At 53.6% G+C, this 20103-nt stretch overlaps 1 protein-coding gene across 1 annotated transcript in view; it reads right to left on the bottom strand.

The window, feature by feature from the left end:
- The window catches only part of PHGDH (phosphoglycerate dehydrogenase), a 32910-nt gene that overhangs the window by 564 nt on the left and 12243 nt on the right, over nt 1-20103 (bottom strand). Inside the window, exons 4-11 of the mRNA XM_045478840.1 lie at nt 17194-17248; nt 16997-17095; nt 8919-9051; nt 8270-8418; nt 6702-6854; nt 3052-3184; nt 1963-2093; nt 663-900 (exon numbers count right to left, since the gene is read on the bottom strand). Of these exons, the coding sequence (XP_045334796.1) occupies nt 663-900; nt 1963-2093; nt 3052-3184; nt 6702-6854; nt 8270-8418; nt 8919-9051; nt 16997-17095; nt 17194-17248 (1091 nt within the window). The remainder of the gene's footprint in view (nt 1-662; nt 901-1962; nt 2094-3051; nt 3185-6701; nt 6855-8269; nt 8419-8918; nt 9052-16996; nt 17096-17193; nt 17249-20103) is intronic.

The following is a 20103-nucleotide window of genomic DNA, read 5'->3' as shown; positions in this document are numbered from 1 at the left end:
GACTTGCTTGTTGTCGGTTTTATCTGGACCAACAGCAAAGGAGAAAAGCAGAGGAAAGTGCCTCTGGCCAGCTGGCAAGGATGGTGAAATTAGGCCCTTTGAGGTATGTGGATGCACTCAGCCAAACCTGGAAGGGCTCCAAAACTCCCAGTGTCCCGGTGCCAGAGGCCTGGGCAGGTCCAAGATGCTCATGACTGCCGGAGCGGATGTCTACGCAGGCTTGGTTGCCGTCCGGCCCGCAGGCAGGAGAGCCACACTCAAAGACTCAGAGTTCCTGGGCCCAGAGGCCTGGGACCCACCTCTCCAGGCACGTCCACACTGTGTGCTTAATATGGTGAGCAGGTCAGTCAGTAGGGGCTCTGGGGTCCTACGGCCGGCCCACGGCTCTGTGACCTGGGATAAGGCACTTTCTCTCTGAACTCTGTATCCACTTCCCAAATGTTCTGGGAACTGGCAGGACAGAACCCCTCCCCCCCCCCCCCCCCCCACTGTGTGCTGCAGATCCAGAAATGCCCTGAGGGGCAGAGAGGGGCTACAGGAGGCAAAGGTCCAGGGAGCCCAATGCCAGGGGAGACCACCGCCCCCCCCACCCCAGTCCCGTGCCACACACACACTCGCCCCTGCTTCAAGGGCACAGGCCAGCCCTACGAACCCCTCCTCACCAATCATGGTGGGCAGCATCGCAGGATTAGCCGGCTGAGTCCGGAAGATGAGCAGGGGCAGACCCCTGCGGAGAGGCACCTCTGGCCTGAAGACAGCTCCGTTGAGCGCCTGCAGCACTGGCGTGGTGCCCTGGACCAAGCCCACAGTCTGGTAGGGGGCACCTGCCAGGGCCACGGTCAACAGGCTTTCCCCACAGCACTGCTCCCCTGGCCCAGCAGGGTTGTGGGAGGTGGTCACCTGCGGGGAGAAGGCAAGGGGGCTCCGTTATGCCTGCCGGCTGCATTGCATCCCCCCTCTGTGTCCACCTCACTGCTGATCTGTAGCGCTCCAGGCCGGTCAACATGCTCAGCGATTCAGGGCCGGAGGAGAGGGCCAATGGGCCCAGTCAGGTGTCCCTGAGCATTAGCTTCCTGGGACAGTCAACGGCCTCCGTCAAGGGAGGGCAAGGAGAGATCTGCCAGGTGCGGGCAAAGGCTGGGAGCTGGGAAGGAGGAGAAAGGGGGCGGCCCGCCCTGCCCACCGCTTCCTGCACAGACTCCCCAGCCTAGTGGAGGAGGAGAAGAAGAGAGGAGCCATGGGAGTTCCCTCTGGCTGAGAAATGCAGGCTGTGCCCTAAAAAGGGAAGCAGAGGGGAAGACACCAAAGGGGAGGCATGAGGGCCGTGTAGGAAGCTTCCAGAATTTGCAAGCTAATCAAGAAACTGGGTGCTATGGGGACGCCTGGGTGGCTCAGTCGGTTAAGCGTCCGACTTCAGCCCATGTCATGATCTCACAGTTGGTGGGTTTGAGCCCCACATCAGGCTCTGTGCTGACAGCTTGGAGCCTGGAGCCTGCTTGGGATTCTGTGTCTCCCTCTCTCTCTGCCCCTCCCCCACTCACACTCTGTCTCTTGAAAATAAACAAATGTTAAAAAAGAAAAAAAGAAAAAAAAAAGAAAGAAAGAAACTGGGTGCTATGGTAAGAGGAGTCAGAGACTGCTGGTCTACCTCCCAGCCTCCAGCCAGATGTACCCTGGCCCCTCGTCTTCCTCAGCTGTAAAATAGGGGTGCTGCTCCGGCCTCCCATTCTCATGGGGCACTTATACACAAAGCACTATCAGGAGGGCTGGGTTCACTCAGCAGCACTCAGAGGCAGGCGGACAGAGAAACGATGGCTGCCTATTACAGACGGTCAGTGTCAACGACGGGGCCTACACTCGGGGCTCCCACTCAATGAGCGGGGCTGTAAGCATATTCTGGAAAGGTAGGGAGAGAAGGGCAGGGCCCAGAGGGAAAGGAAAGGGGGGGTGAGGGGCACACACATTGAGGCCAGCCTCTTTCACCAGCAGCTTGGCGTTCACCAAGTTCACATCCGCCTGATTGGAAGTGTCTTTGAGGAGGCCGACAATGACCGCGGGGCTCAGGCAGTTCCCAGCATTCTTCAGGGAGGTTCCTGGGGACGGAGAAGTTATCATAAAATCACTGTTTGGTGAACAACACAGGAGCCGCGGGCCGGAGACCACTGGCGCCTAGCTTTGGGTCTCGGCCTCCTCGCTGCCCTGTCCCCCCCCACCCCCCACCCTGCCCGGGGCAGTTCTGCTTCCCTCTGGAGGGCAGAGAGCCAGTAACTGCCACCCAGTTCCCCGCATTGTTTTCTCCGGGGATCCCCTGGCTCTGACCTTGCCTATTACTGGCAGTGCTCAGGGTCTAACCACCCCCGACCTCTCCCCAAGTGAGCAGATGCATAGCAGGCCATAGTGGGGGGCAAGCCTCGGCAGGGTTTGGGGAGCTAGACTCCTCCCCCATCTCTCACCACATCCGCACAAGCTGGACCCACTGCAAAAGTGGCTGAAGCCTGAGGGCAGACCTCAAGTACTGTCCTCATGCCCACTCCCCAGCTGATCAACTGCTCCCCAGGGCCATCGGCTTGCCCGAGGACCCACCTTACTATGTCACAGAGCCCGAACTGTCCCACCGCCTCGTCTAGCACGCCCACCCCAACTCTCACTTTTCAAGAACCCAAGGCTCAGAGAAAGGAAAGTCACACAGCAGGTAAGCGACAGGGCCAAACCCAGAATCAAAGGTCCTGTCGCTTAATCTGGGACTCCCTCCACCAATCCTGTGGCCTCTCATGTGAAACTCTGTCTCTTGTGGAGGTTTCTCTGGCACCCAGAACACCTACATCTTAAAAATACTATATAAACGTGACTTGTGAAAATCACATGTATTTCCCAGTGATTTTTCTGCGCCCCTCCCCTCTGTCCCCACTGGGTAGCAAGTGAGCCATATGCGGACATAACGTGGGACATGGGGTCACAAGACCAGGTCAAGTTGCTTCCCAGTCCCTCACTGTCACTGAACTGCTGCACACACAACCCTCTTCCCCTCCCTCTGCAGTGTCCCCAGCTCACCCTGTGTTACCACCTGGATGGTCCCTTTGGGGGATCCAGCCCAGGCTCGCATCAGTGCCCCCAGAGCTTCTGCCAGACCAATCCAAGGCTTGGTGTGTGGAGAGAAGGCACTGGTAAGGGCCTGGGCGTTCACCTGCACAGAAAGGGGAGCAGAGCTAAGGTCAGGAAAAGGAGGGGCAAACGTCTGCCCACCTCAGCTACCAACCACAGCTCCACGTAGACAGCACAAGGCACAGACCCATCCTTGCTTCGTGTGCCTGAGGGGCTGGGAGGGAAGGCAACTTCCATCAGCCACCAAGACAATAACTTGCTGGGGATTGCTGTAGAGCCAGAAAAGCACACAAAAGGCTAAGACCATTCCAAATCTCCAGAAGGGGGATAAAGGAATGTCTCCCTCCCTGAACAGTGCCAGCTTCACCCCTCCGCCGTGGGAGACTGGTCTTTCCTGTGCTGGGGAAGGGTCCGGACGGCACAGTAGGAAGGTGGGTCTTTGATGTAAGCTGTATGGCAAGTCACAGATCACTTGGACCTAGAGTGGTAGGTCGTTCCAGGATGCCTTCCTGTTTACTTTATACCTCAATTAAAAGAGTGTGTACATGGTCATTAATCACTTTGACCAAATATCACAATTTGTGAAGTTGACTTCACATACTCTTGATGATCCTATCACCTTTCAAACGTTGGCCCACCACAAGGCAACCTGGGCAGCTAAAGGGGGCAAAAGCCATGTGTCCTTCTAAAGGTAGAAGTCTAGGGGCACCTGGGTGGTTCAGGCGGTTAAGCATCTGACTTCGGCTCAGGTCATGATCTCGTGGTTCATGAGTTCGAGCCCCATGCCTGGCTCTGTGCTGACAGCTCAGAGCCTGGAGCCTGCTTCAGAGTCTGTGTCTCCCTCTCTCTCTGCCCCTCCCCTGCTGTGCTCTGTCTCTCTCTCTCTCTATCAAAAATAAATAAATGTTAAAAAAAATTTTTTTTAAAGGTAGAAGTCTAGGGTAGGTCTGGACCCCCAACCAGGAACTTGATAACAAAGCCAGCTTGTCCTGGGTCAGAATTTTGATTCCATTTTGTGGCTCAAGATGGTCTGGCTCTGTAAATAAACTCTACCCAAAAAAAAGAGCGAGGCACCTGGGTGGCTCAGTTGGATAAGCATTTGACTCTTAATTTCAGCTCAGGTGATCTCATGGTTTGTGAGTTTGAGCCCTGTGTAGGGCTTTGTGCTGACAACACAGAGCCTGCTTGGGATGCTCTCTCTCCCTCTCTCTCTGTCCTTTCCCTGCGTGTGCACTCTCTCTCAAAATAAATAAATAAACTTAAAAGAAGAAAAGAAAAGAAAAGAAAAGAAAAAAGAAAAGAAAAGAAAAAAGATGGTCTGGCTCTGAAATTAAGCATTGGCCACTTTGGTGACTCAACGTGTAAAAAGAACCAAAGAATTGAAGAAGGATTTAATTTGAAACCTGGGGTTCGATCCAAATCAAACAGGCTGCTGATGTTGGAAACAGCCAGGGGGCAGAGCTTCCCACCAGACCCTTCTGCGCGGGCAGCATCCTGGCTCAAGGGCTCCTGTGGCAGGGTTCCCCTGCTCCTCTCCAAGGGGCACAGAAAAGAGCAGCAGTGAACCAGGAGGTGGGACGAGGCAGGCCCAGTGGCCAGGAGCAGAGCGGAAGTGCCACCTGCCAGCGGGCTGGGCTGAGCCTGCAGGACGTGGAGGAAAGTGTCCTCTGGGCAGCCCCTGCGGAACCCAACCTGGGGGTGCTCCTTGCAGGGTCACAGAACAAGCGGGAGGGCTCCAAGAGTCAGGCGCCTCACCCTACTGTTAGTCTGTGTCTAAGGTTAGGACAGAACGAAACTGAAGTGGACGCATGGGGAGAGATTTCCCATGTGACACAAATGTCTTTCTTTCCAAAAGCCTACCGCAGGACAGCCAGCTGCTTTGCGTGAGACTTAAATTTTCCCAAGTCTAGGGGCACCCGGGTGATTCATTTGGTTAAGCCTCAGACTTCGGCTCAGGTCACAATCTCACAGTTCGTGGGTTTGAGCCCCACATCGGGCTCTGTGCTGACAGCTCAGAGCCTGGAGCCTGCTTCGGATTCTGTGTCTTTTTCTCTTTCGGTCCCTTCCAGCCTTGCGCTCTCTCTCAAAAATAAATAAACGTTAAAAATAATTTAAAAAAAATTTTTGCCCAAGTTTACTTTGACCAAGAGAGTTTACCTCTGATATAAGATGGGAATAGCTTGTGGTTCCATTTGATGGAGCTGGTGGTAAGGAGCCCCCAGCATGAAAAGGCCTGGAATGCCACCATGACCTAATGACACCATGGGAACTCCGAAGGGCTGTGACAGGTGGGCACACGCATGCTTGGCAAAGGGCTACAAAGGGAAAAGCCCAGCCCCAGTTGGTGGATACTGGCCACTGTCCAGGCCTCAGCCCAGGTCCCAGCGCATCACCTGGGGGGACCTGCTCAGAAACTAGATGTGCAAAGGGAGAAAGTGCCCCCCACTCTGGGGAGCCAAGTGACGCAGAATACATAGGGGAGAGGCACACAGATGGGCTGGCCAAGTGTGGTCGCTGACCACCAGGCTGGCCCTGGGGGCGGGGGATCGGGTCGGTCCTTCAGGGGAGCAGCTGGCTCCCTTACTCCCTCAGGGTGTAGACGGCAGGGTGGCCCGGAAAGCTGGGGTATCAAACCAGGGCTGGTGGGCTGAACAAAGCATCCTGTGTCTCTCCTGCTATGGTTCCATCCTCGGCTGTGAAAATCCCCAGGCTGAGGCTCAGCCAGGAAGGTCGGGGACCAATCTTGGCTCCCTTCTGGAGTAGTGATACAGAACTTAAAGATATAAACTCATGAGATCTTAACAAGGGAGAATATGGTCCATTGCCAATGGGTTGAAACTGGACTGGAAAGGTCAAGCAAGTCTTTGTGAAGGGATGGCAAGCCCCCCTGAAAGAGAGCTATGCCTTCCTTAGTCATCGGTGTCCCCAGAGGGTTAGGACAGATTCTGGTACTCACTGGATGATTGAGATGGGACCGGAAGTAAGTTAAGTTAAGCTTGGAGGCAAAATGTGCCAGGAAGGGCTGAGTATGAGCTAAGAGAGGAAGTAGGGATACCAGGCCATGATTTGGGGAAAGAGAGGGGGCTTGGGGGGGTTCATTCTGGGACTGGGGACTCGTCCCGCCCAGAGTTCTAAGGTGGACATGGGACAAGGAGCACTCAGGCCTCGGAGGTGAGAAAGGACCCTGACAAGCTTCTCCACCGGCGGGGTCCCCAGCTGCCACTCCCCACGGCATCCAGCATCATCCAGCATCACCCAGGCCACACTCCTTCATTCCCGAGGCTTGTGGATTACAAAGGAGCGTTTCTCCGGAGCCCAGACCCTGGGAAAAGCAGCAATCTCAGCAGCAAGGCTACAATATAGCAGTGCCGAGCCGGCTCCCCACGGCCCGGCTGTAGCTACCAAGGCTGGGACAGGGTGGCTCCTGCCACCCCACCCGCAGGCCTGGCTCAGGGGACTCCTTATCTTCTGCTCCCAGAGCAGAATCAGATCGGCACACTACTGCTCACAGGAGATCTCACCACTCCCCAAAACCAGATGCCCCGCTCCTGCTCCTCCCCCCCGAGCCCTGGGCTCCAGCCCCACTTGGCCATACTTACCACCCCTGCCAGGGACTTCCCCTTCACCATGTCCACAAACTGGATGGCAATCTCCTCCCCACAGCGGCTCTGGGCCTCCTTGGTGCTGGCACCCAGGTGGGGGCAGCTGATGACGCTCTCGTGGTCCACCAAGGCGCGGTCCCTTGGTGGCTCCTACCCAGAAAGAGACACCTCTTGGTTGGCTGCCCAGGGAAACTGGAGAGAAGGGCAGGGGTGACGACGCCTTCTACTTCAGTCTTGCCAGGTCGCTGGTCTCCAGGCCCGGCTTCCTCATTAATGTCCCGCCACGGCAGAGTGGACAGAAGGATGGATGGGATTTGCATCTCAGCTCCACCGTTTATGCGCCTTCGGGTAAATCTCCGCCTACTTCTCTGAGCCTTGGTTTCATCATCTATAAAATGGGCTAATACCAGCCATCCGGTAACACTGCTGTGCAGATTATGTGCCAGTAACTCAGGAGGCTGTCAGCCAGTGTTGCTGTTACTGGTTTTTCCCCTGAATCCGTGCAGCACGGACTGTCAGCTCTTCACACAGTAGGCTCTCTGCACAGGTGTCGCATCCTGGCTGTCACCACAACAGGCGGTCCACCCGAGCCCCTCTGCCCACCCTCCAGTGTCCCTCTCACCCTTCGGCTCACTGAGCACAACGCACTGCCTTTGGGAACATCACTCAGGTCTCTTGTCTGGCCGCTTGGGCCTGTGAGTGCTGTCCACATATTAGCAAGTGCCATGAGGAGGCCAACGACAGCAAGAGGAAGGTGCTGGGCTGGGGGATGGCCAGGCGTGAGTCTGCCTTCGAGAAGCTTACCGTCTGGTTAAGATGACCAGGAGTACCAACCCAAGGCACCGTGTCCCTGGGCAGGGAAGACACAGTGAGTGCTCCAGGGCTCAGAGAGGGCTGGGGACCCGCCAAGGCCCTACCGCAAGTAACCAGCAACCCCCAGCTTCCTAATCCCAAGTCCCTGCTCTTTCTCCCGGATCTCTGATGCTGGTGGCAGGGCTTTTGAGAGAGGCCAACAGCATCCGAGTGGAAATGCCCTATCCATCATTCCAGCTCTCCTGTGGAGAGACAGAAAGAGCAGCCCATGCTCAGGACCAGGGGGACACTTCCGGCCATTATTCTCGGGCTTCGTTTCCTTCCCTGAAGAGAGGATAAGCCAACAGACACTGGGTGGAACGTCTTCTTGGCAATGGGATTCATTTCATCAGAGACCTGCACCAATACATTGCACCCTGCCCCAAGTGACCTCTCTCTGCCCCAGGTCCTCAACCTCAGAACTCATTTGTGGCGCCGTCTCCCCAGAAGTTATCCACATGGCAGCAGTGGAGGGCGCCTGCGACCAGGAATTGGGTCCTATTTAACATCTGAGTTTTGCAAAAAACAACATGGCTGTCTCTGTAGTAAGCTCTGCAAGGGCTCCTCAGATCACAAGGGCGTGATCTGTGGCAACACGATTTGTCCCGTTTACCACAGGTGCTAGAGACCCTAAGCCAAAGGCCTCTGTGCCTGCCGGGCTCTCTGCCCGGGGCCCCTCTGCTCACCGCTCCTGTCCTCTGCCAGGCACTCACCTCCGTAAACACGTCCAGTGCAGCACCAGCACACTGACCCGACTGCAGGGCCCGGAGCAGGGCGCCCTCGTCCACGATCCCTCCCCGAGCGCAGTTCACCACACGCACCCCTTTCTTGCACTGGGCAAAGGTGCTGTCATTCAGCAAGCCTACAAGGAGGGAGGAGATTTACTGCAGCGCCAGTGCTTGGCATCCGGGCACCAGTACCAGGCCCCCCCTTGCCCACACCAGTTCCTTCCCCGCTGGCCTCCTTCCAGCAGGGCGACAGCCTCTCTGGTCTCACCTCTCCTTTCTCGGACGCTCTGGGGCAAAAGTCTCTGCTCCAGACTTAGGCCTAACTCAGTTTAGAAACATCCTAGTACTGCCTGAGGTATTCGTGCACTGAGCAGGCCCCAGAACCAAAAAGGCCAGCAGCGGCCCCAGGAAAACACTGTGGGATCACTGGTCGGACATGTTGACCCAGTTCATACCGTGCATTTTCAGCTAGCTCACCCCTGCTCTGTGTGATGCAGGGCTGGCTAACAAAGCATCACCGTACGCCATGCCCGAGGGACCTGGTCACTAGCGTCTGCAGAAGGGCCAGACGGAGGGCCCGCCCTGATACGGTCTGTGGCTTCTGAGGCCAACCCATCAGCAGGGACACACGTACCCGTGGTGGAGGGCAGGAGAGGTGTGTGCACAGTGATAAAATCACAGAGAGGCCAGATCTCCTCCAGGGGCAGCTGCTCAACACCAAAGGAGGCCGAGACTTCCGGCGAAATGATGGGGTCGTACCCTATAGTCTGGTCAGAAGCGAGAGAGAGAGAGAGGAGCTGATGTCACTATTAATTTTAGTATTGGTATTATTAATAACGGTGGCCGTTTAGTGAGCCACTGTTGCTAAACCTTTCCAAACGCCGGTTTACCTCTCACACTAATACAGTAAAGGCTGGCACTATTCTATTTTAGAGCTGGAGAAAGTGGGGCTCACACATTAGGAGGAGCAGGCCCCGAGTGCAAAGGGAGGCCCAGGCCCTTAACCATCAACAGATGCAAAAGCAGCGTGGGGGGGGGGGGGGTGCGGGGGGAAGGTGGAGCTCAGAAATTCATGGCAAGCAGGGAGTCTCGGAGAGGCAGGACGACCACTTGGGGAGCAGTGATGCACTCGTGGGGTACAACCAGGCAAGAGAGGACAGGCTGGCCATGGCCCAGGACCCACGGGGTCAGAGCGCAGGCAGGGGCACTGACAACTTCAGCAGAGTGAGGAAGCAGGGGGTGGGGGCAGTGTGATCAAGGAGACCAAGAATGGACACTGGGGAGTGGTGTAGACACATCAGCGAGGAAAGTTTGGTTCCTTCTTGAAGTTTCTTAAAATGCATCTTGTCTTGGAAGGCACGACTTGGTGACTAATCACAACAGAGGTCTAAAGGATGAGAGACAGATCCTTTCAACAAGACAGGTTTGATGGGGGTGCAGAACAAGGACGTCAAGAGGGGGGAAAGGGAGACATAAAGGAACCGTGGATGGGGAGGGACCCAGAAGAACGTTCTGGGCTGACAGGGGAGGAGGGGATTCCCCAGGCGGAGTGACCTCTCCGAGGCTGCTGAGAAGGAAGGGAGGCCGACTCCTGGGAGACAGGGGGCAGGCAGGAAACTCCGGGGGTACAGACTCCATCAGCCTCATGGTATTTACCAAAGGCCATCAGATACCGGTGAGGGAAGGACAGTTGGAGAAGACAAAGCTCAGAAGAAAGAAGAAAGGAGGAGTAGTCATCGCTCATAATGGCGAACACTCCTTTCGCATTTACTATGTCAGGTGCTTCCAACTCATATCCAATGGATTGGGCACGATGATTTCCCCCATTTTACAGATGAGGAAAGTAAGGCAGCGAGGTGAAATGATTTAGTCATGGTCACACAGGGGGCAAATGGTGGCGTGGGGACAAGAACCAGTGTTTGGATTTTGGGGCCTGTGCCCACAGTGCCCATCCTTCTACATAAGGTAGGGAGGCTCACAGCCCCTCCTGAGAAGACAGGGGTGGAGGAAATAGACACTTCTCTCCTGCATCAGAGCCAGTGTTGGGTGCCAGTCGCACATGTCTCAGCCAGGGCAACGCTCTGAAGGTTACCAAGCCAGCACAAGAAGCTGGGAAGAACCCGCAACCAGCCATGAAGCATCACACCTCTTTCAACAGCAAAGACTTAATCCACTTTCTGTCAGGTCTACCCAGGAGGTCGACCCCGAACTCTCTCCTTCAGCTTGGTCCACATCAGCAGCACTGACTGGGGGAAAGAGGTGTAGCAGCCATAAAAACCTCAAAGGCATCAATGTCCTCAAGAAGGCAGGACAGCCAATTGACCTGGGCACACCGGCAGAAGCCAAGGGGCGGACACTGAACCAGGAGGCCTGGACCTGGGTCCTCAGTCCTAAGTAGAGGAATTAGGTGGATGATTTCAAAGTCTTCCCCTGCTCCAACATTCAATAATTCAATATTCCTTGAAAAGAAAAGTTCCCTTAACCCGGAAACGTTACAGGTGAACCCTACAATGTTCAGAGATGGCCCAGGATTAAACAAAAACAAACAGAACAGAACACATAATACTTGAACACTTTAACGGTGGTCACCTCTGTGTGGTGGAATTTTTTGCTCCTGTATGTTTTCCTGTGCTTTGTACTGTTTCCCCCACTGATCACCAATTCTTTGGGGGGAAACATAAACGTTATCTTAGAAAATCACAGCAAAGAAGCTTTCTATATAAAATTCAGCCCTTCCAGAGAAGGAACTGAAAATGGTTGGTTATGAATAAGGTACAGATTTCAGATCACGTTTTTCATCATCAGCCTCGTGGAACCAGGAAAGCCAAGGTGGAGGTTTGGGGGGGAGAGGCTGTAGGTCACAAGGTCATGACCACCCCAGCCCAAATGGTCATTCCCTTCAGATAGAACCTATTCGTTTCGTGGGGACAATGAGGTGTCCGGGGGAGGAGAGAGGATCTCTGCCCATGTCCTTACAAGTCCTCTTTGTCTGCCGGCTCAGAGGCTGTCCGGAACAATGGCCCTGTTCATGTCTACTCCAGATGTACTTTGTTCATGTGAGTGGGGACAGGTCGGGAACACCAGCAGAGGTCACAAAGCCAAGCCTCATGGAGGCAAGTTCACCCAACGCTAGGGCTTCTGGGCTCTCAGGAGCCAAGAAGCAGTGGGGGGATGCTGGGAGGAAGGGTCCCGCGGGCCGAGCCTGGCTCAGCGTCCCCACGGGAGGAGCCTATAGCTAAAGGGGGAGATGGGGAAGGAGGAGATGGGCATCTTCCACAGTGGACAACAGGCCCTGACTCAGCTTTCTTTCTCTTGTTCAGCTGTAGACAACTGCAGGGAAGAATTCGGCTGAGAAAACCCGTTTGCATTTTTCACTCGAGATCCTCAGGGCAGACAGGAGCTGAACTCAGCCAGGAGTTGGGGTTCTCACATCAGGAGACCATTAGGGGAGGAGGGGGGAGTATGAAAAGTGACACTGGGCCCAGGAGACCAATGTCTGAGTAGGGTCCTGACGGGTCCTAGAAAGGGTCAGATGTCCTGATGGACAGAAGTTGGAACAATTCCAGGTACATACCATCTGATGACTATTCCTAGAGGAGCCTTAGGGACACCCGCAGAGGGGCTCCACGGCCTCACCAGCCTCCTGTTGCTGGGCAGCAGCGGAAGCCTAGCTTTTCATGCAGAGCCACCTCCCCGCTGGTGACACAGAAGGCAAGAGAGGCTGCCTACGCCTACTCTGGGCCCTCTGGCTTAGCAGTGGATGCCAGAGAGCAAGGGGGCCTTCAAAGGAAAGGTGCCTCCCCGTCATACCCCCTTTCTACCCCACAGCCAATTCTTTTGCCTTAGGATTAGAACTCTCTCCCCTTTGGACAGTGAAATCTTACCAGAACCCCAATATAAAAACTGACCAAGGCTGCAGAGGTGAAGGCCCAGAGCCCCACCACCTACTGTCTCCCGAGGGTCCCCCTCCCTGTGTCCCTAAGGCACCTTTCTGGAACTTGAGGCTCTGGGAAGAACTTGAAAATCAGTACTCTAGGGCAGCAGGAACTGCAGTTACCAGACTGAGATAGGAGCTGCCTGCCTCGGGAGGCTTTGTCCTGAGAAAGGAGGAGCACAGAGACACGGCATGGATCATGCACCATGCAGCTGGTGCAGATCGGGACCGAAGACCGTGCTGGTGCACGACAAAGGGCACCAGACTGGAAGTCAAGAAACCTGGAGTTTCAGCTGGACTCCACCATTTACTAGTCCTATTATCTGGAACATTATCATACAGCCTTCCTGGGCCTCAGTTTCCTTATCTGTAAAACTGGGATGATAATATTGACCCCGAGGGGTCACCGTGAGCACAGTATCTGACCAGGCAGACCTCAGTAAACATTAGCTGGGTCTGAAAGAAATCAGTGAGAGCTGGCGCCTTGGGTTCAATGTCCACCCCTCTGGGCCAACTTCAGATTCATCACGACACTGGCCGCACAGTAACTGTCAAGAGATGCTTGTCTGCTCCTCAGGGAAAAACCTTGGTAAGAGAGTGCAAGGCTCAGCTCCTGGCGGGCTTGGGTCTGATCACACATTCTAGGGGACACGCCAGCGTGAACGTCTCCGAAGCGTACAACCTGTGATTCAGCACGAGGTTGGGAAAAATCTTCAGGCAGAAAGAATGCCATGGAACCTGACTCAGATGACCCAGACCACCAGCAGGCTACTGGCTGCCAGAATTATCCTGAAACACACATCTGTGCCATGAGGCCCAGAGCCAGTCAGCAGCTGCTCTCAGCGGGCCTGGGAAGGTTCCTTCCAGGCCTGTGCTCGTTGGGAACGACAGCATAGAAGGGCTCTCCCCCAACACACACTCAACCAGGTGCTGCTGGGAAGCCCCCTAGCAGAGCTAAGGTCCAGCATATCCCCCCTTCCCTGAGTGACCAGATAGTGACAAAGAAAGGACAGGAAAGAAAGGGGGGGGCAGCCCCCACATCTGACACAAAAGGGTCTCTGCCAACCCTCCTGTGACATGAAGGGGTCAACTCTTAAATCATGATACTGTGGAAGGGGCTGGATGTTAGTCATCCATTAACAGCCTCATTAGCGATTAACAGCCTGGGTGACAGATTAAAGCCCGGGGGAAGACCCGAGGGGAGGGGGTGATAAAGATAATCTGCACATGCTCAGCCTCGTTGCCTGAGCCGCCCAACCAGGACTCCTCGGAGTCTCCTCCGCCTCCTGGTCCACTCTGTCTTCAACCACAGTGTTCGCCCAAGTTACTGTAACAAACCACAGCCCTTAATAGTTTTATTCTATTTCCAACGACGGCACAGTGAACTCCCTGCTAAGGACCACTCCACGGATAAAGAAACTTGTAGCCCATGGGTAAGGGGTGCCTGGAGATACCAGAGTTTTAAGGGCCGTCTGCTTCTACATCTGCCAATGCATACATTTCGTCCACACATGCCGGCCAAGTACTCAACCAGTCTCACAGGTGTATCTGCAGTAGTGGGAGACTTGGCTCTCTCCCTTCCATCTGGGGCCAGCTCTGGCTGTAGCTCTGTTCCCTCGGGCTTGTACCTCTTGGTCCTCCGTGGATCCACTGCTTAGAGAGCAATACTCTTCTACAGACTGCCCGTTAGCTATTGGGCAGCCTCCCAGGATGCCTCCCAAGTCACGCTGGGGCTCAGTGACCCCACTGCCTTCAACCCTTACTTAGGAAGTATAGACAGGAACCTCACACCATCACCTTCCATCTCCAGAACTTTCAGTCTCTCACAGCTTGGGTTCACAATACTTCAGAGTCTGACTGGTACAGAGCATGAGAAATGTCATCTTCCTTGTTCTGGAAGCCATGCTTCTTTTAATGCTGCCAAACATCACATGACCTTCCTATCAGCCATGCCACTTTTAACTGTACACTGTAGTTCTGTCAACCAAAGGTCTCCCCCCCCTACAAAAGCTTTTTAACAACACCTCTACATCTAATATATGTTCAGTTGCTTTGGGGGACCATGTGTAGGGCACTGATAGGTATTCTAGCTAGACTTCCTGTTAGGATGCCCAACTAGCATTCTAGCCTTCTTATGTTTTTTAGGATCTCATTCCACACCCTTGAGAATTAACCACCTCTCCCTGCTTCCTGTCATCCAGGCCATTGATGAAAAAGGTGGAGAAGGCAGAGAGCCCTTCACCATCCTGGACCACTTCCCTCCAGATGGAGACAGGGCTATGTTCAACCAGTTACTAAAGCCTTAGCACCAAGCTCACGTTTTCCATCTTAATCCCAAGGGTATCATGAAAGACCTCACCAACGTTTTACTGACGTCCACATTTCCAAACCATCTAAATGTCCATCCTTGAGGAAGTGGCTAAATAAAAGGCTATTTGTCTACACAACAGAATTCCACGCAATAGTTTAAAAATATGGTAAATGTCGGGGCGCCTGGGTGGCGCAGTCGGTTAAGCGTCCGACTTCAGCCAGGTCACGATCTCGCGGTCCGGGAGTTCGAGCCCCGCGTCAGGCTCTGGGCTGATGGCTCAGAGCCTGGAGCCTGTTTCCGATTCTGGGTCTCCCTCTCTCTCTGCCCCTCCCCCGTTCATACTCTGTCTCTCTCTGTCCCAAAAATAAATAAACGTTGAAAAAAAAAAAAATTAAAAAAAAAAAATATGGTAAATGTATTTATTACAAGACATACATTTTTATGTTGGCAGCATGTATAACAGTCTATTCTCAAAGGGCACAGAATCCCTTTGTAGGCAAAAAACTGTATGCATTCCGTGTAAACGCACAGAAAAAAAGTCCAAGGTGACACACGCTAAAGTGATGTTACCTGTGAGACCAGGATTGGGGTGGTACCCAAGGAGATAAGGATCTAAAAGTCAGTTTTTGTGAGAAGGCATTCACCTATTAAATAACTAAAATAAAATCTTAAACCCCCCAGGTACAAGACATCTGGGGATTCCCACCATCCGTTTACTGCTGGTTTCCAAAGGCAGAACAAGGCCAATGGAAAACAATTTGCGTCTAGTAAACACTGATCATTGTTTCCTGCCTGGATGCCGATAAACCCATCCCTTTCACAATTTGTTCAACGATCCTCCCTCCTCGCCCTTTGGAAAATGTTCCCCTTTGCAGCCGCTCACATCAACCTAGCAGATCTGGACCAAGCGGGTCAGTAATCTGTCTGCCCTGCGGCAAAACTCACCTGGGCTCGGGAATATGTTAGGAAGCTCCGTCAAAGTGAGCAAAGAGTATAAACAAAGGCCACCTGGGCCACTCCGAAATGACCAGGGCTGCTGGCAAGGGTGGAGGGGTGGGGGGAATGACCATTCCAAGGGATGTTTCAGGGGTTTCCAAAGATCATGTCCCAAAGCAAGACAGCCGACAGTGACCCTCCAGAGACATCCGGACAGAAGAACCCCCAAGTGAAGCACCTACGTGAAGCCCTGACCCCTGCTTTTAGAGCAGAGCCCTTACGTTAATCCCTCACAAAAGAGAGAGGAGGAGAAAACACACCTTTCAGCGCATGGCACCTCGCTGCCCCTGCACCAAAGGGATGGCTTTGGTTTGTTCTCATGACCAGTGGATCCTGCTGGGCCAGGGATCTCGAAAAACGTGCCGCGGCTTAGGGAAGATGTCTGGCTGGCATGAATAAATGTGGTGGGGAAGAGAGGCAGGAGGGAGAGGAAGATGTTCAATGCGGTATGATGGGGCACCCACCTGGGTTCTTGTCTACCTTCCGTTTGCAGGAAGTCTTAGCAAATACATACAAACTCCAGACATCAGTATAAAAGTAAGGGTTAATCTATAAGTTTCCTTCTAACTGTGAAGCGGGGAGGCGGGGGGAAGGACACAAGAAAGGGAGGAAGAAGGGGAGAAAGGGAGAATGCCAAAGCAGGTCTATGAAAATTTTTCTAGAAATGATCTGCTTGCCAAACTGTTTTCCTTTATGTTTAACAAAAGCCTTCCTGGCTGCAGTTCGAACACACGATCCCCCGACAGCCCCGGTGAATAAGGAGACGTCAGCTAGCACTCCGAGCTGCCTGGTCCCTGGCCCCTGCAGGTGCTCTCCTATGTGTGGCTCAGCGGCCCCCCCTTTGCGAGGCTTCCCGGACCAGCCTCAGGGGGTGGCACTGCTCTTAATGACAGCCCCTCGCTCAGCCAGAACCACTGAGTTCCCGGAGTGGGATAAAGCAGGTCCTGGAGGGAGACGGGGATCAGGGAAGAGTTCTGAGAAATATGTCGTGCCTCAGCCACCGCAGGCTTTAACATCGTATCACGGCATACGCGGAAGCACGTTGCTGTCTGTTCTGCACTACGGAGTGGAGCCAGCCAGTGGATGGACAGCTGCTTTGCTAGAAGGCTCCAAATTTGCTCCTGTTTTTCTAAATTATCCCAGGGAACAGACACGGCAAAACAACGAGCCCTCGTGGCAGGGGAGGAAAAGGGCAGGACACTAGACCCCTCTGCTCCACGGGGACTCAGGGCAATTACTCCCCCTAGAGCTGAGTGGCCTGCACCAAGTTATTCCCAGATTTTGAGGTCAGGTATCCAGAATGGCAGGCCAACGTTCCTCCCCTCCCCGGCTACACTGCCTACTTAGTCAGCGGCTCTACCAGAGGGTCAGAGCCTCCTAGGAAAAAACCTTTACCTTCTCTCGAGCAAGCCTGCCTTTCCCGAAACTGCTACAGAGAGCCCCACGTCCAAGGGGTTCGCCAGCCTCTTACCTTCATCCCAAAGGACTGCATTCGGGTGGCCACCTCTCTTCCGATCCTGCCCAGGCCAAGAATTCCCAGGATCTTTCCATTTAGCTCTGTTCCCATGAACTGCAAGCAAACAAGCAAAAGGCAAGGAAGCCAAAGTGAGCGGCAGAGTGGACCCCAGGCACCGAGCCAGGCGGGGCGGGGCAAGACCGGCTGCTCACCTTCTTCCGTTCCCATTTGCCGTCCTTCATGGAAGCCGTGGCCTGGGGAATCTGCCTGCAAGGACAGACACAGGCTCAGCTGGGGCCCACGCAGAAGGCAGGGCGTGAGGTCTGACCGGCCGCCTCTGGCAGTCACTCCCCTGGGGGCCGGGCTCAGTCTGGGTCTGGAGCTCAGGTACAGAGACACCGAGGGGGGTCAAGGGAGTGGAGCAGAGGGAAACTGCCCAGCGAAGCCTGACAGGGGAGCCCTGGGATTTCTGTCTCTAGCCAGGACTCCGGGTCAAGGTTCTGATTCCACCTCAACCACCAAGTGACTCTAGGCATGTAAGAAGTCAGAGTCAATCCTCCAGGGTTCCCAGGGATAACGAATGGGGTATTGAGCGACTCTGAAGACATCAGGTTCATTCAGGAAGTTCAAGGATTTTCATTTTGTTTTTCCATCAAAGGCTGCCACCTGCATCTTCTACTGTATCAACAGACAGCTGGTTATTTAATTCTTCCTTACGGTTTCTTAAGCCGCAGCAGTCTCAGGCTACCCTAGGACGGGTGGGTGCCACGGTGCATACCAACTCCTACCCCAACACCCAGCCTATTTCCTCCTATCGGTTAAAACAAAGGTCTGAGTCTCCACCTGTTTTCTGGAGGGGACAAAGGAAGTTAGGGCAGAGTCAGAGGTGAGAGGGTAAGATTATGTCATCCGGGCTTCTCTGGAAATGAAAAAGGGAGACAGGAAACAATGTTTAAAATGTGGAAGGAGCGGGGTGCTGGGTGGCTCAGTCAGTTAAACATCCAACTTCGGCTCAGGTCATGATCTCACAGTTCATGAGTTTGAGCCCAACGTCAGGCTCTATGAGGACAACCCAGTGCCTGGAGCCTTGCTTCGGATTCTGTGTCTCCCTCTCTCTCTGCTCCTTCCCCACTCACACTCTGTCTGTCTCTCAAAAATAAATAAAAATTTAAAAAAATGTTTAAGGAGTACCTTCTCTATTTTAGACACTCCATAAGAAATGCATAGACAAGGGGCACCTGGGTGGCTCAGTTGGTTAAGCATCTGACTCTTGGTTTTGGCTCAGGTCATGATCTCACGATTTGTGGGTTCGAGCCCTACATCGGGCTCCAAGCTAACAGCACGGAGCCTGCTTGGGATTCTCTCTCTCCTTCTCTTTCTGTCCCTCCACCACCCCCCCCCCCCCCGACCCGCCGCCACTGCCGCCATGCAAGAGTGCTCTCTCTCTCTCTCTCAAAATAAAAAAATAAATTAAAAAAAAATGCTTAGACACATCTTAGCACCTGTAATGCTCACAACATCTGCGTGGAGAGAGACAAGGCAGGGACTAAATACCTTGAGCAGGCATCACCCATTGGAAGTAGCTGAATTGACTCAAAGCCAAGGAAGACATCGCCCCCACAGTTAAACTCCAAAGTATTTAAATGCAGTCTTTCCCGCCAGTCACAAAACTCAGGGCGGTGTGTGTGTGTGTGTGTGCATGTGCGCACGCACACAAGCACGAGTGTGTAAACAGAGAGATTCCAACATGCTGTTCATGTATCTCCATCTCACTGAGTTCTTATAAAAAATACACTTTGTGGTCTACACGTGGCCGACACACTTCCATCTGAGGGCCGGTTGAGGGGGGCATCTGTGCCCCCATGACACCATGGGTAAGCTCACAAAGCTCAAGTAACACGCTTCACGGGGAGAAGCTCCCATCAGACCCATCAGGCCTCAGTAGTGGGTCCTCATTTCAGGAATGTCCCAAGGACAATGACTTGCCTTGAGGAAGTGTTTGCTTCTCAGCAAAGCTAGCCTGATAACATGCTCTAACCTAGTGAGACAGAGCCCACGGCCTCCTCTCAGGTCTGGCTCACTGCTACTCCCGAGCCCTGCTATTTCCTCCTCTCTGCCCTCCTGAGCCCACAGTACCATCTAAGGTGCATGTGGTACCGTGGGGCACAAGACACTCCCAAGCCCCTCCAGCTGCTATACCCAGGCGCCCACGAGTCCTCCTCAGGCTTTAACACTTCGGGGTCCTCACAGGACCAGTCTGGGGAGGACCGTGATGGGGGCGAGGGGTCTCCCGAGAACCAAGTGGTAGCCTCCTGACTCACAAAAGGAGAAGGTAAAGCGGGGGAGAGGTTGCATTCCCCTCTCTTTCTTTCTGTGTCACTGTTCTCCTGCACCTCAGGAACTCCTGCCATCTGTTCAAAGTCCCCCACTGTGAGGCCCATTCGGGCCCTCTCTCCACCCACACTGCCCAACGCTCTCAACCTCACATCCACGGCTCCCACTGTGCTGTCGCTACCCTGCTGGAAAAGCAGTCTGACCAGACACACAAGAAGGTATGAGAGACTAGCCGTCTTCCTTCCTTCCTTCCTTCCTTCCTTCCTTCCTTTCCTTCCTTCCTTCCTTCCTTCCTTCCTTCCTTCCTTCCTTCCTTTCCTTCCTTTCTTCCCTTCCTTTCCTTTTCTTTCTTTCCTTCTTTCTTTCCTTCCCTTTCTTCTTTCCTTCCTTTTCTTTCTTTCTTTCTTTCCTTCCTTTCATCTTTCTTTTCTTTCATTCCTTTCTTTCTTTCCTTCTTTCTTTCCTTCCTTCCTTCCTTCCTTCCTTCCTTCCTTCCTTTCCTTCCTTTCTTTCTTCCCTTCCTTTCCTTCTTTCTTTCCTTCCTTCCTTCCCTTTCTTTCTCTTTCCTTTCTTCTTTCCTTCCTTTTCTTTCTTTCTTTCTTTCTTTCCTTCCTTTCATCTTTCTTTTCTTTCATTCCTTTCTTTCTTTCCTTCCTTACTTCCTTTTCTTTCTTTCTTTCTTTCTTTCTTTCTTTCTTTCTTTCTTTCTTCTTTTCTTTCTTTCCCCCTTCCCTTCCCTTCCCTTCTTTCTTCCTTTCAGAAAGGCAGAGAGAGAGGGGGACAGAAGA

Source organism: Leopardus geoffroyi, chromosome C1 (genome assembly GCF_018350155.1).
Source record: "Leopardus geoffroyi isolate Oge1 chromosome C1, O.geoffroyi_Oge1_pat1.0, whole genome shotgun sequence".
NCBI lineage: Eukaryota > Metazoa > Chordata > Mammalia > Carnivora > Felidae > Leopardus > Leopardus geoffroyi.
The sequence above is the reverse complement of the archived record's forward strand: the minus strand, read 5'-3'. Positions and strand labels throughout refer to the sequence as shown.